The sequence below is a fragment of the Papaver somniferum genome, chromosome 5, assembly GCF_003573695.1.
Source record: "Papaver somniferum cultivar HN1 chromosome 5, ASM357369v1, whole genome shotgun sequence".
In the NCBI taxonomy this organism is placed as follows: Eukaryota; Viridiplantae; Streptophyta; class Magnoliopsida; order Ranunculales; family Papaveraceae; genus Papaver; species Papaver somniferum.
In genome coordinates this window covers 80,271,050-80,287,656 of record NC_039362.1, presented here as the reverse complement: position 1 = coordinate 80,287,656, position 16,607 = coordinate 80,271,050, and the positions used below count along the sequence as shown (strand labels likewise).

Here is a 16,607-nt window from a genome sequence, read left to right as displayed (position 1 = left end):
TTTCAAAGTCCCGAGCCTCAATACATGAACCCTAATAACTATTCACACATGCATCATTCACCACAACGTGAAAATGAACATTTTGCTAGTGCCTCAATCACACAATCATCACTGATCGATCAATTAGAAGCTCGAATCACAGCTTTAGAAATGCAATCACATGAGGAATCTGTCACATCTAATTTTCTCAGGCAACCTGAAATCTATGCATGTCCCGCATGTGGTAGTTTAGACCACCCTGTTGAGAATTGTCATATTTTGCATAATTTTAGGCAATCTAGAGAAAATCCAAGGTATGAAATGCCCATAAATTGTGAGAATGGTAGTCATTGGGACCATAATCAATCCTTTGAGGGTTGCGATCAATATTTTGTAAACCCTAATGACCATGCACACATGTACCATTCACCACAATTTGAACATGAAGAATTTTGTACTCCCATGAATTTAGACTCCACCACAGAAGCTTTAAGACTCAGTAAGCAAAAATTTGATAGATCTACATCACAAATTCATGCATATTTAGATCAGATTTTGCTTCACCTACAAAAGGAGGAAATTCATGAGGAAATGTATGTTGTCCCTAATGAAGTGTCTAGTCCCATTCATGTAAATGATGTTGAATATGAACCTAATTTAGAGGAACATGAATCGACTAATGACACCACCACTGTTAATGAGGACCAATATGCATGCTACCATGATGATGATTATGATGATATGTTAGAAGAACATGAAAATATTGTGGAACCTGTTGGTTCAATAACATATGGCTTCTCGCCCTCAACCTTCATGAATGTTGTTTTTTCTAATACTCATTGTAATTCATATGATTTTGATATTGACATGGGATTCGTACAATTATTCTGCGAAGATGAGCATGACATAGGAATAGTTGAATCTTCTGTAGACACTAATGCTAATATGCATGAAAATATATTTGATGTGTCTGATTCTCTACCTAGGTCACATTGTGATGTTTCTCCTGATTTGCCGATGCATGAGAATAAATTTGTTGATGATGTTGATGACTCTGATTGTGATCTTGCCAATTTGTTTGATGATTGTGAGCATGTTGTGACACGTGTATAAGACTTAGGAGATGTTGATGTGATTAATAATGATGTGCCTATCTTCCTACATAAGTCACAATCTGATGGCCTTCCACCCGACCTAGATTTGGTTTGTACCGATATTGTCAAACCGACTTTTTTGAGAGTCCCTAATCTAGGTTTGGAACTGTGTGCTTCCCAAGTCCTCTTGGACTATTTTGCTTTTAAGTATAATACATTTGAGGAACCACAGTTGGAATTAGCATGTTTGCCCGTCCCTAGCAAAGTTCACTTTGAGTTAGACCTTGTGCATGATGAACCCCCAAAACTGCGAGATTTTGTTTCCAAAATTTTATCCGTTGAAAAATCCAGGTTTGGGGGTAGCTCATTTTGTTTCACAGTTTCACTTGCGTTTCTTTCCTGTTATATTTGTGTGAAGCTGTTGAAACCTCTACACTTTGTCTTTTGGGTTGATCCTCAACTCTTTAGATTGTTAGTGTATGGTGAATTTTTGTATATAATCCAGTAGATAAAATTTCTTAAAAACCTTTTTGTTCCTTTTGTATATATTTTGCTAATCCAATATGATCTCGGCTGACATATGTTGGATTCTTGCCTTGAATAACGGAGTTCTAATATTGCTTTTGCCGAAATCGGGTATTCTCTTTCCTTTTTCTCTACTCAACATGATCCTCTTCATATGTTGTATTATAATTTTGTTCATATTTTGAAACATTGAGGACAATGTTTAGTTTAGGTTTGGGGGTGAAAAGTAGATACTTTGATAATATGCCATAATTGAAAACAAGAACTCCTTCTTTTTGAAAAAAATTTTAAAAATTCCAAAAAAAAATAAATAATAATTAAAAATTGAAAAAAACATAAAAATGGAGCTCATTTACCTTGAAATGTTGACTCTTGTGCAAATATGTAATTATTAGGAGTCTTAATCTAGATATTTAGGCACCCTGATTCTAGCACAATTCACATAGTGATAAGAAACTTGCACGCGCACGATCTACCAATACATGTACAACCTCATCCTTGAGGTGTTCTATCGGAAGTTTTAGTTGCCAATCACTTTAGAATACTGAACGAAACTTGACTAGCTTGTTCTTTGGTTGGTTGGGATAGAAGGTGGAGGTTACATTAAGAAAAACAACCATCGAATTTAACTGGGTGCATCAAAAAGGGCTACCTCTTGCAAAGTTTCATGTAATCTTTTGTTTCCTTTTGTATATGTATCAAAAGTGTTTCCTTATCAAAAAAAAAAAATATGATGTATATATTCAGAAAAAAAAAAAAAAAAAAGAATGAAAAAATGAAAAAATCAATCAAGTATTTATCAATTCCATCCTCTCTTGTTCCAAAAATAAAAGAGAGTAGTCAATGTAAATAAGAGTCATGTAAAGAGTCATTTTGTTGTTTCATTGTAATAAGCAAGGAGGGTGTATGCCATTGATGTACAACGCGAGTAATTGTGAAACACCTCCTACTCATTCACAATTCTCGTAAAGTCCGGACAGCTAGCTAGATTTCGACCTTGGTTCTTAGCCTGAGAAACTATCTCTTGGTGATTAGTAGTCATAACATCCGATCTTTCTTTACACATGTGTAGATACACTTTACACTCTTATCACATGTCTTTATTTGTTATCAGTGCTAGGATTGTGCCTTAGATAGCTAGATTGACATCTCCATTTTGTTGTGAGCTTAAACTGACTTGCACATGTCACATTTAATGGAATCTGAGCTTATATTTTGACCTAGAACTTTGTAGGTACGTTCTAAGCAAACCTTCACGAGACTTAACTCGTCCACTAGGGACACTTAGTGGTTTAAAAGGCTTAGTGCATACGCTAAATGCATTCGAGAGACCAGCGACAGTGGTATAGGTAGGATTTCCTTAGTTTTGTTTTACTTGAGGACAAGTAAAATTCAGGTTTGGGGGTATTTGATGAGTGCTAAAAAGTGCATATTTCTATATATTTTTCTTGGCATTTAACTCATCTTTTGTGCATTAATTCTACATTTTATCCCATATTCTTTATTTTCATTGTTTTCAAGAATAAATATTTTTCTTAATTAATTTTGCATTTTTAGGTACTAAATAAAGCCTGGTTATCTCACGGAGCGAAAAGAGCAAAGGAACGGCAAAGACTCTCGCTAGGAGGAAGCGAAGAATGATGTTTGCAAGAGCCGGATCAACTAGAAGTGGGCTTGAAGAGGAAGAATTGTTCTTAAAGAAGATATGGGCTTGGCATACCCAAGGCCCAAAACCCTTACCCAAACCCATTTCCAATATCCATACCCGTCTCCATCGTTAGCCGTCAGATTGGATCACATCTGAATCCAATGGTCGCAACATCGCCAGTACATCAAAGTCTGAAGCTCCTGTCTAACACTACAACACCTAACTCCATCTTGAGCCGTCAGTTTCGTTGTACTTCTGCATCCAACGGTCGCTCCTCGCTTCCTTCCATCTCGCCGTTAGATCAATCCTTCATCTCCACATCCCACTCACCGTCGCGAAACATCAAAACTTGATGTCCCCGCCTAACATCCTAGTACCTAAATCATTATACCCAAAACAAACACTCCCTCTCCTCAAACCCATCGACCTCCATCTTTCCCCCTACCCCCGACAGTTGCAGAACCACCACCACCATACCCTGTCTCTGCAACTGCCACCACCTCACCTTCTCGCCCACCATCACCTCTTCCCCACCATCGCAGACACCACCATCACATCCCCCTACCTCTCTAGCCACTTATTACATCAACTTCTCAACCCTAGAACCCTAGTTTAGAAGTTGATGAAATAGGTGAGGTTAGAGACAGAAATTAAAGCATGAGAGAGGAGCAGGAAGGTCAGAGGAAGCATGGGTCGAGAAGATTCGGGAGAGATTTCAGCAAATTAGGTGAGAATTGCCAACCCTAATTTCAACTGATTTGGGGGGATTTTTTAGGAACCCTAATTTTTGGGGAAAGTGTATTGTAACTATAAATATGGGTGTGGGATGAGTGTAGAAATATGCCTGGATTAGCCAGAGCTTCACCCAAGAGGACTGGACTAGCCAGTTCCTCAACTGTTGGTTCATTTGTTTTGTAAATTTTCAGTCATGTTTTGTTTGAATTTGCTCTTATTTCAATATCAGTTATGTGTTAATCATGTTCTAGTTGTCACTGCTAGGGTTAGATGAAACCATTAATTCATTGTTAAGTTCAGTTCAAGTTTTGATATAGTCTTGTTGTGCTAAGAATGCTAGGATTGAAATTATCCTTCAGGATTGCTTACTCATCTAAGTGATTGATCTGCGGTTAGTTTGTTTTGTGAGAGGACAGCTAATACTAGGATTAGATAATTATCTTAGTGATACTAAACCATCCTCCTGAAACAACCCTTTGATGAGCAGCAGGCTTGAACCTTCACTGCCATCTAGATAGTCATCAAGCCTAGAATCTCACTGATATCTACACCAGGGACAAGAACATAATGGAACTAGGATGACTTAACTTAAGTTAGTGGTGGATTCAATCCCTAATTCTTTATTTCTTTGTTCTAGTGCTTCACTGCCATTACTTCCTTGGTTCTTTATTTCTCACTGCCTTAGGCTCATTGCCTTTGATTCTTTGCCACTGTCAATCTTTGCATCTTTGGCTCACTGCCACTGTCACTTACTGTCACTGCTTAGCTTAGGAAACTTCAACTACACACACAAGTCCCTGTGGATTCGACCCGTTCTTGCACAAACTACAACATACACCGTGCACTTGCGGTATCACTGTAGGCATCCATTTATTCTCTTATTCTTACACTCTTAAAAGCATACCATCTGATATCCAGTTTGCATCACAAAATCCCTCAAGGACAGCAGGATACCTTTCATAATTCAAACAAAAGGTCAACGTGTATTTCATATACCTCAACACTCTAAAAAGTGCATCCCAGTGTTCCTGCCCTGGATTACAAGTATACCTACTTAACCTACTCACAGCATAAGCAATGTCTGGCCTAATACAGTTCATCAAATACATCAGACTTCCTATAACTCGTGAGTATTCAAGTTGTGATACTCCATTACCTCTGTTCTTTTTGAGTTTACAACAAGGATCATACGGAGTATAAGCAGGTTTACAATCAAAATGATTGAATTTTCTAAGCAAAGATTCAACATAATCAGATTGACTAAGACTATAACCGTTAGAATTTCTCCTAATTTTCATCCCTAAGATTACATCTGCAGGGCCTAAGTCTTGCATGTCAAAGTTCTCATTCAGCATGTTCTTATTGGAATTAATTACATCCATGTTTGTACCAAGTATAAGCATATCATCAACATACAAGCATACAATCACACATGCATCATTTACAAGCTTAGTATATACACACTTGTCAGATTCATTGATTCTAAAACCACTAGAGAACATTACATGATCAAATTTTTCATGCCATTGTTTAGGTGCTTGTTTCAATCCATACAAATATTTTTTCAGTTTACAAACTTTGTTTTCACAACCTTTCACTACAAAGCCCTCAGGTTGTTCCATGTAAATTTCTTCGTCTAATTCACCATGTAGGAAAGCTTTCTTTACATCCATTTGATGTATTTCTAGGTTATGAACCGCGGCTATAGAAATTAACATCCTAATGGAAGTAATTCTCATAACGGGTGAGTAAGTATCAAAGAAATGTACACCTTCCTTTTGTTTGTAGCCTTTGACTACTAACCTAGCCTTGTATTTTTGAATAGTTCCATCTATGTTACGTTTCCTCCTGAAGATCCATTTACATCCTATGGCCTTACACCCTGGAGGTAAATATACTATCTCCCATGTATCATTTTCTTTGATGGATTCCATTTCACTAATAGAAGACTCTTTCCACCACGGAGCTTCAGAAGAAGTCATGGCTTCTCTATAAGTCTGAGGATCAGACTCTGCTAGTGTTATGAAGTCAGGTCCAAAAGAGGTATTGGTTCTATCTCTTTTACTCCTCCTAAGATCAAATTCTACTTCATCTTCCTATAAAGGTAAAGTCTGACTGGTTGAAGGAACATCTAGGGGATCAACACCTCTCTTACGAGAGTCAGATTTTAAAGGAAAAATATTTTCAAAGAACACAGCATCCCTAGACTCCATAATAGTATTCACACCAATTTCAGAAACATCAGAATTCACAACCATAAATCTATATGCAGGTGTATGCTCAGGATACCCTATGAAGACACAATCAACAGTTTTGGGTCCTATCTTGGTTGCTTTAGGTTTAGGGATCTGAACCTTAGCCAAACACCCCACACTTTAAAGTATGCTAAATAAGGTTGTCTACCTTTCCATAATTCGTATGGAGTTTTGTCTGATCCTTTAAAAGGTACTCTGTTCAGGATATAGCAGGATGAGAGGACAGCTTCCCCCCACAAGTTCGAAGGTAATCCTGAACTAATTAACATGGCATTCATCATCTACTTAAGGATGTGGTTCTTACGTTCGGCTACTCCATTCGACTGAGGTGAATAAGGAGGGGTAACCTCGTGTATTTTGCCATGTTCTACACAGAAATCTCTTATAGGAGTTATGTACTCACCACCACGGTCAGACCTAATGGTTTTAATGGTAGTATTCAATTGGTTTTCAACTTCTAGTTTATACCTCTTAAATGCTTCTGAGGCATCATCCTTACCTCTAAGCAAATAAATATGACAGTACCTAGTACAATCGTCTATAAAGGTAACAAACCATTTCTTACCGCCTCTAGTTTGAACTGATTTCATGTCAATTAGGTCTGAGTGAATTAATTCTAAGGGTTTAGAATTTCTATAAACATTTTTGCTAAAAGGTTTTCTAGCATACTTTGATTCTACGCATATTTCACATTTGTGTTCCTTTTCCAAACTAAATTTGGGTATGCAACCCACATTGGCTAGTTTAAGCATTGATTTATAATTTACATGTCCAAGTCTATCATGCCAAACGTTCAAAGACTCACAAACATAATCAGAAGAACCAATATTATTCATTACAGCAGAGTTTACATTAAGCTTATACAGTCCCTCAGTCTTATAACCCTGCCCCACATAATCCTTACCCTTAGTTACAACACATTTCCCAGATTCTATTACAATTTTAAAACCCTTATCATCTAAAACAGCACAAGAAACAAGATTTTTGCAGATGTCCGGAACATGAAGAACTTCATTCAAAGTGAGAGTCTTGCCAGAAGTGAGCTTGAGCCCAACTTTGCCTTTTCCTACAACGGCAGCTGCAGATGAGTTACCCATATAGAGTTTCTCTCCTTCCCCTACCTTACTGTAGGAGGTGAACATTTCTTTGTTCCCGCATACATATTTGGTAGCCCCAGAGTCTACCCACCAGTCCCTCACATTTGTTACCAAATTTACTTCAGACACCGTGCCAGAAAATTCATCTTTGTTGTTTTCAACCAAATTAGCATTATTTTTCTTTTTAAGGTCCTTACGGTTTCTACAGTGAACCGCCATATGGCCAGGATTTCCGCAAGCATAGCAATCACCCTTAATTTTATTAATGCTAGATTTAGGTTTCTGAAACATACCTTTCTTGCCTTGAGGTTTCTTGGAGTTGTTTCAGTTCTTATCAGCATTGGAACCTTTGTGTTCAGTCACATGAGCTTTGTAAGACATGTCCCTTGAAGAAGATACATTTTTTTCCTTGGAGCACAACAATTCTTCAACTTGAATTTTCTTACCCAGTTCAACCATAGTAACTTCAGCAGTTTCATGTCTCAGTTTCTTCTTGTACTCGGACCAGGAAGTAGGCAATTTCTCGATAGCAATAGACACTTGAAAAGTTTCATCAATCACTATACCTTCGGCAAGAATTTCATTCATAATTTGCTGGAGTTCAAGGAATTGATCAACCACAGATTTGTCATTCACCATTTTATACTCATAAAGTCTGGCTACCAAGAATTTCTTACTTCTGGTAGTTTCAGCTTGGTATTTTGCCTCCAAAGCAGCCCATAAATCAAAAGCAGAAAAGTTGTCCTTAGCATTGTAAAAATCATACAAAGCATCCTCTAAACAATTCAGAATATGATTTTTAGACATGTAATTGTTCCTCTTCCATTCATCAAAAAGAGACTCACTACCAGCATTCTTCAATGACTCATCAAACGGTTTCAGAACATAGGAGTCCAACTCATGATAACTCAGAAAAAATAACATTTTTGACTGCCACCTCTTAAAGTCTTTTCCAGAAAACTTTGCTGGTCTTTCAACATCGTTCTTACCCATTGTTACAGACAGAAAACAGAAATATCGTGTTAAGATTGTTGCTTCTGTAACAATAAAACACTCAAGAAAGATGTTAGAATAAAAGGATTAATTTCTGGAAAGTAAATAGACACTCAATTGGACTGCAAACAGAGGACAGAGTCACGTGTTCAACAAGCTATCCTTAACACGATATTTGACCGGTACGCCTCAAGAATGAGTGATGCCTATACCATGTGGTCAAGTTCGTATCCAGGATAAAACTGCCCGTTGCAAACACTGTTAGCACTACAGTACTTTCCCACTCTTACGACCTCAACAGCAATTGTGCACGGAATGAAAATAAAGGACCACACAGGGGGAGAAGACGAAAAGAAGAGGATAGTAGCTCTTCTGGACACAAATTGAAAATGAAAAATGTGGCCGGTTTATATAGAGGAGAAATGAGAGAAGTCTTATTGATGCGCATTAAATCGAATGGAATTAATTTCAATTAATTCAAATTTTTCGAAACAGTATAAAACGTTCATGTATTGATTTAAAACGTTTCATGCATCATAATGTGGTTATAAAACGTTCATGCATCATAATGTGTTTGTAAAACGTTCATGCATCATAATGTGTTTGTAAAACGTAAGGAAACATCCGTCGGGTCAGACGCCCCCAACGATTAAGAAATGATTTGTTTAAAATCTTTTAGATAATAACTCAAAGGAAGTTTCGCCAAAAAGATAAGTCTTGACACACCCACACCCGAACCCGGCTCGGCCCGCACGGACGGACGGACGGCGGCGTGCGTGCTTCGGTGCGAAGCACCGCGTGTGTGTGAAAATATGTGTTGCACCAACTAGCCCATTGCCTAAGTCCTCCCCCTCGCACAAAAGTGCTAATGACCCAAGGGCCACTCTTAATATCAAAAAATTCAATACTTATGGAGAGGTATCATCTTTAGTTTTCCCTATGTGGGACTAAAGGTTCATTCACAATAAGTGAAAATGAGCTAGTGTCCTTAGTGACCAATGAGTCCTAAGTTCCAATTCTTTCAAGACCAAAAAACCAAACTATTTTATAAACTCATTTTCTCTAACAGTGCGTTGAATCGATCAATTGGAAATCCAACCTTTGGTTATTGATTGAAATTGATTGATCCTTGAACATCGGTCTTTGGTACCCTTCAAGTTATTTCTCTTATATTCAATCGGGCTCGCAAATTCCTATTTGATGATTGCAGATTGAATTGAGAGATAGAGATATAAAACTCTTTGATATACTTTTTTCTAGATTGAGTCTAACTGTCTAGTTGATTCTCTAGAAAGTATATTGGAGTTTGTCTATTCAGATTGCCAAACGAAATATTGGGTGTGGTTGTTAGACCCCCGCTTTTTCACATTTGTTACGTAATCGTGTTAAAATCCTTTCCAATCATATAAAAGTTACAATATACATGACATAGTTGGAGAAATGTACTATTTCTAAATTTTAACTATTTATAATCGGAAAAAGTACCTAAAAATATCTCCTCTTGTATCCTCTAAAGATTGTGCAAACTTGCAATAAGTCATCTTTCGTACTACGAGGGAGCGTAACATTAAACACAATGACGCATGAAAAAATAACATTGTCGATGTGTATCGCACACTCACTGCTCGCTACTTGTTAGTATTTGGAAAATACAAAATCTTGTTCATATATACTTTCTACCTCCGTTTCAAATAAATATGCCGGTTTTATGTACATAAATTACATATGACACAAGTTTATTTTTATGAAACACAAGGAATAGTATTTAGTGTTTGTTAGTAGCCAAATCCCACACAACTTGGAACTATGTGTTCATATGTAATTCTGTTTGGGATGGTGTTATCGGCTGGATCTTGTTTATTCGGCAGCTCTTCTAATTCTTGGATTTTTTTCTAATATATATATATATATATATTTTTTAAGTCTTTGTAGGTGCACCCGTGGGTTACTCCATTTAAGTCTTTGTAGTACCTTGACCAGTAACTTTCAATAAAGAGTAAGGGAGTGCGAATGCGTGTGAACATCAACAGAGAAAAGCTTGACCATCGCTTCAACTCCAATAATGGTTCTTCTTTTTTCCCTTTGGATTTTAATTCTTCCGCTAACTTCTTCTTTAATCGGATTTTCCACTGTTGATTGTCAGGAGTTATCACTGTCTACCGTACACACGTTTGCGATACAACATTTGCACGTGAACTGGGTCCTGACAACCATTGGGGTCCTGGTACCTTTAAATAAATATAATTTGACTACTCCTGCTGCGTATACCCACAGGAAATTCTGATACTAGTTAGTTTTTTACTCGAATTGATTTACTCGGAGGTATGATATCAAGTTCCAAAATATCTTTTTACTCGAAGTAACTTATCCAAGAGGAGGCAAAAACGAGTGGATGTGTAGTGCTGGCTAGATTACTAGTAACAAACAGGTGTGGACTGTTTAGTGTAGTAAACCAAGGATGGTATGTGTAGTCCGGGTACCCACCGAAACTGATATGCAGCCCAGAGTTGGCTCCGGTGGGTATTTGGATCCAACGTGAACGTGGTGAATCAAACTAACGGTATTATAAGTTTGACAAAACTTAAATACAGTAGAAACTCTTTAAATTAATACTCGTTAAATTAATTTTTTCTTTAAAATAATAAAATTCGGTGATTCCAACTAGACTTGTGCAAGTTAAAATTTTACTCGTTAAATTAATAATTTCTCTAAATTAATAGATTTTTTTGATCCCAAGACTATTAATTTAAAGAGTTTCTACTGTAGATTCTATATCTTTAATCATCATCATTGATCCGTGTTAACGAAACAATGGACATAAGATTCTAGACTCTAAATTTCTAATACTAGTATTAATGACAGTCACACATTGGTTTGCCTGGTAACAGTTTCGCAGAAACAAGAATATTAACAAACTAATAATGTATTATTTGGTGGATTGATTATTTGTTTTCTAGAGCTTAGACTAGAAGACTTGTGATCAATAATGTTCATCTGCTTAACGCGTGCGGTTTCTGCCATCTGACCGTTATTTTGTTCCTTAATCGGTTTCAAATCAGCGAGCACACTGCACTTCAGACAGAACGGGAGAGTAACTCTCTAAAGGCCGGCATGTCAGATCGGAAATTACAAAAAAGGTCGGGAGAAAAAGGCATATGGTCTATACTTTCTTTCAGCCAACCCCACTCTAAAAGTCTAGGAATAAATGTATAATAAGCCAAATGCAAAAGAATAACTTAACAATCATGAAAATGGAGACATACCAACAACACTTTCGAAGAATAATTTTCATGAACACAAACATTTTCTCTGTTAAGCTTATGTTCTCGTTAAACATATAAGTTTTAACTCCAAATCAAGATTGGCTGTTAGGATTAAGGAAGAGTGGAAGACTACTTATTTCAAGCAAAAACGATCATTTCATTTATGTTGTGAACTAAAAAACTCCATATACCTATGAATCTACCTATTTGTGAAAGGGTAACGCGTCCAAGAAACAGCGTTTACAACGAGTAAAACTTCACCACAAAAAAAAAAAGAAAAAGAGAGCTACAAAGTACAAATTTTCGCCTGATATTTACACTCACAAGAGAAATTTGATCCTCTTAATAAAATCGCAAAGGTTACCGGTGATGATCGACCGATCGATATTTTCCGGGTAAGACCACGATCATTGATCATGCCAGCATAAAAGCATAACAACACATCTTTTGATGATGTAAAGTCTACTTCTTTGTTCTTTAAGAACTCCTCCAAGTCCTCTACTTAACCTTCTTCTTTTCGACGATGACGATCCCATACTTGTACCATTCATCTTCATATTTTCTTCTCTCTTTCTTTCTATACCTTCAAATTCTATGTAGGTAGACATTTTATCTTCCGCCACGTGCCCACAAAGACACACGTGGAGGACATGCGGTTAAGGGCATCAAGATATGATATCACGCGTGGACAGCCAAGAGTCACTTTATCCTATCCCTAGAAAGATCTAAGATCTACGGCTGGGGATAGTCGGACTGACGCAGACAAGACAGGGGCAGAGGACAGCTGTCTACCGCGGACAGACATCTCAACTACCCGCATTAAATACCCTCAAACAGCATACGTGTCAGTCAGCCTGTATTGGAAGCGCAGATAATACTGCGTATCCAGACAGAACACGCAGATACAACCGAGAACACGAAGACTTATGCGTGAGTGGCACAAAACACAAGAGAATAAGGTTATAACGGGCTTCAGAAGTGGACCCCACGTAACCTCCCTATAAATACCCCTCTCTCCCAAGTGAAGAGGGAGGTCGAAAAACATTGAGAGGAGAATAGGAGAGAGACAAAGAGATAGAGAAAGTGTAAGTGAAGTTCCTCCTGCTACGCAGGCTTATATTGGTCTCAAAGTCATTCGACTATTTCTATAACCTTCGTACATATAATGAAAAACCCAAACCCGTAGACAGAGATCTGAGTGATGAATCATATAAGTTAATCGTTTCATCTATATTCATGCATTTACACTTTATATGTTCAATTCGATACTTATGGTATATCATGTTCGTACATTTTATATTTCATCCACTAGTTATCTTATTGTATGAGCCAAGAACAATGATTGTAGTTGATGAGACGAGGAAGAGTATTAGAACTCTGAGTCAAGGATTCGACATAACCTATCCATTCCCCTCGGGCGCAGCTTATTTACTGTATTGTCATGAGTCTGCGCGCATTATTTGTGAATACTCAGATGACACCAGATCTTTGTGTTCACAATCTGGCGCTAGAAACAGGGATCTTCATCCCGGTAAAAGATTTATCTTCTCCTGTGACTTGTTTTAGGCTTCATTTTCTGAAAATAACGATGTATGGAACACTACGATTTTTTCCGTTCATGATTTCAAAACCAAAATTTTTAACAGATCCGCGTTTATCTAAGTAGATCTGATTCTTCATGCATTTTCTAAGTTTTCACGTCTTTGAAAATCAAAATTATGAACAGATCCACGTTTATCTAAGTAGATCTGATTCTTCATGCATTTTCTAAGTTTTCACGTCTTTGAAAATCAAAATTATGAACATATCCGCGTTTATCTAAGTAGATCTGATTCTTCATGCATTTTCTAAGTTTTCACGTCTTTGAAAATCAAAATTATGAACAGATTCGCGTTTATCTAAGTAGATCTGATTATTCATGCATTTTCTAAGTTTTCACGTCTTTGAAAATCAAAATTATGAACAGATCCGCGTTTATCTAAGTAGGTACGATTCTTCATGCATTTTCTAAGTTTTCACGTCTTTGAAAATAAAAATTATGAACAGATCCGCGTTTATCTAAGTAGATCCGATTCTTCATGCATTTTCTAAGTTTTCACGTCTTTGAAAATCAAAATTATGAACAGATCCGCGTTTATCTAAGTAGATCTGATTCTTCATGCATTTTCTAAGTTTTCACGTCTTTGAAAATCAAAATTATGAACAGATCCGCGTTTCTCTAAGTAGATCTGATTCTTCATGCATTTTCTAAGTTTTTAGGTCTTTGAAAATCAAAACTTCGAACAGATCTGCGGTCATCTACACATATGGACGCCTTAAGTATTTTCAAGATTTTACACCTTTGAGGGCTCAAAACGCTAATAGATATCACGTGGGGCCCATTGTCTTCGTGATTTTCTCTCTCTCTTTCAGGAAAATATTAAAAGATGGAGAGAATCAAAGATGTCGGGAAGGCTAAAGCTCCTTCAAAAGAGATGCCAAGGACAACCCCAGTGGTAACTAGGAGTAAGCAGAGAGGTGAAAAGCTAAAGGCAGCGGATAGGGCGCAGGATAATGCAGAAAGCATGACCCCCATCAATGCCAACATCATCACAGCAAACGCAGTAAATGTCGCGGCAGCCAAAGCAGGAGCTTCAAGAGTTGGCGGATCCAAAGTTGGAGCTCCCAGAGTAACCAATGCTCAACTACAGGAACATCAGGAAGTCGTGGCAGAGTCAGGAATACAACAACCCCTCTATGGGATGCCCTTAACCAACGAACAAAACATACCCTTTCCATCCAAGCAACCGCTTCTAATAGCAGGCCAACCCTCACAACAACCGTCGAGGTCCCAAGGTACACAGTTAGACCCACCAGAACCAGTAATACAGATCGTGGATGAGGAACAAACCATAGCCACTGATAAGCAATTGCGGGAAGGAACACCAAATCAAGGGTCAAATCATTCCGCTCAGATGATAGCCGAGCTGACAGAATTAAGGAAGAACCAGAAGGCATACGCAGATGATGTGGCGATATTAGCACAAGAGAACCAAACACTAAAGGAAAGAATCATTCATAGCGCAGAGGTAGAAAACCAACGCGACGAAGCCAACTCCAAGGCTGTAGCACCTAATCAAGATAGAAGAATGGTGATCGCAAAAAACCCACTTCCATTGAATCGAAGAGGAGCGAGGAGCAGCCAAAGATCAGACCCTGATTACAATCCCGAGAACTCGGACTACTATGACGGTACCACCTTCCCACGAGTAAAATCTACCATTCATGAGGAACACCAGATCGCAATGGAAAGTCTGCGTGCTGAGATGCTGGCAGAAATCAAGGAGCTAAAGACTAGGCAGGGAGGCGGAAGGCTAGAGCAAGTGATGAAGGAAGCAAACACTACCTCGCTGACACCACACTTGGCCAGGGCTTCCATACCGCAGAAGTGTTCGGTTCCTGCTTTCGATTGCTATGACGGATCAACTGATCCTGCGGCTCATCTTCGATATTATAATCGAATGATGGCCCGTTGGGATAACGAAGACTCCATACTGTGCAGATACTTCCCATCAAGTTTAAAAGGGTCCGCGTTGTCATGGTTTGATAACTTTCCATCAAAATCCATCGACTCCTACGACCAACTCACAGAAAAATTTCTAGCAACATACATGTACAACAAGGTTGTCAATACCGACATGGACAAACTATTCTCGCTGGAGATGAAATACAAAGAGACCATCAGAGAATATACTAATAGATGGCACAAGATTTTCCAAGCTATTGGAAACGTAGATCCCGTGGTTAGTATCAACTGCTACAAATGGGGGATGGACAAGATGAGTCCTTTATTTGTCGAGATCCACGGAACCATCCCTACCACCGAAGGAGATCTCCGGATAATCATAGAAAAGCATGCAAGGTTAGAAGAAATTCAGCGTGAAAATCCCAGAGCTCATACTCAACGTCCCACACGCACAAATTCCGTGGATCAAGCCAGCGGGTCCAAAAGAGGAATCACAGAAAAACGTCCCAACGAAGAAAGAAAAGAACAAAGGGATGATAGACGAAGAGGTGATCGAAAATTTGAAGATCAAATCTATACCAAGTTGAATACCAGTTATTCGCGCATCCTGAGAGAGATCAAAGGGAGGGAGAACTTCGATTGGCCATGGTCCAAGGGAAAACAGCCTCCTAGATCAGAAAAATCCAAGGAATACTGTGAATACCACTGTTTCAACGGTCATCAAACAGAAAAGTGCAAAAATCTCAAGATAATGATTCAAAAACTAATCGACGCAGGAGACCTGAAGCAATATATACAGAAGATTGATAACGAAGATAGAACCAAGAGAGGCAAGCAGGTTCAATTACCAGAAGGCAAACGCACCCTCAACACGATTTCATGTTCATAGATTCAAGGACCATCCCTAACCGCCCAGATTGGGAAGAGATTGAGAAAACAATTCAAAGATTATTGTGAGCTTTATAAGATCGATGGGAAAGAGGTAAACGAGCACGAACAATGGATGGACGCGCCCATGACTTTCGATGCAGACGATGTGGAAGAAGACATGGAAGACCATAATGATCCTCTAGTCCTCACACTCCCAATAGCAGGGTGCAATGTCAAGAAAATTCTCATCGATGGAGGAAGCTCAGTCAACGTCCTGTTCTATGACACGTTCAAACGTATGGAACTCAACGACGAGCAACTGCTGTCATCTTACTACACCATCTACGGATTCAACGGCGCAGCTACAAAGCCCCTAGGGGACATTGTCTTACAAGTAGACGCAGGGCCCATGAAAGTGGACACTCGATTCAGCGTCGTAGATGCACCTTCACCTTACAACGCCATCATCGGAAGAAGATGGGTTCACAAGCTCAAGGGAGTAGCGGCAACCTACCATCAATATCTCAGATTCCCAACACCCCAGGGAGTCATGGAAATTAAAGGAGACCAAGTAACTGCGCGGGAATGTCAGACCTTACAGAATCAGATCAATAATGAGCGGGAAGAAAAGCACCAGTCCCGA

At 38.4% G+C, this 16,607-nt stretch overlaps 1 protein-coding gene across 1 annotated transcript; it reads right to left on the bottom strand.

The window, feature by feature from the left end:
• Positions 1-11,710: 11,710 nt before the first annotated feature.
• LOC113277571 lies at positions 11,711-12,146 on the bottom strand. The gene has a single exon (XM_026526633.1). It carries the CDS (start codon positions 12,144-12,146, stop codon positions 11,997-11,999), a length of 150 nt encoding a protein of 49 aa, XP_026382418.1. The 3' UTR covers positions 11,711-11,996.
• Between the last annotated feature and the right edge of the window lie 4,461 nt (positions 12,147-16,607).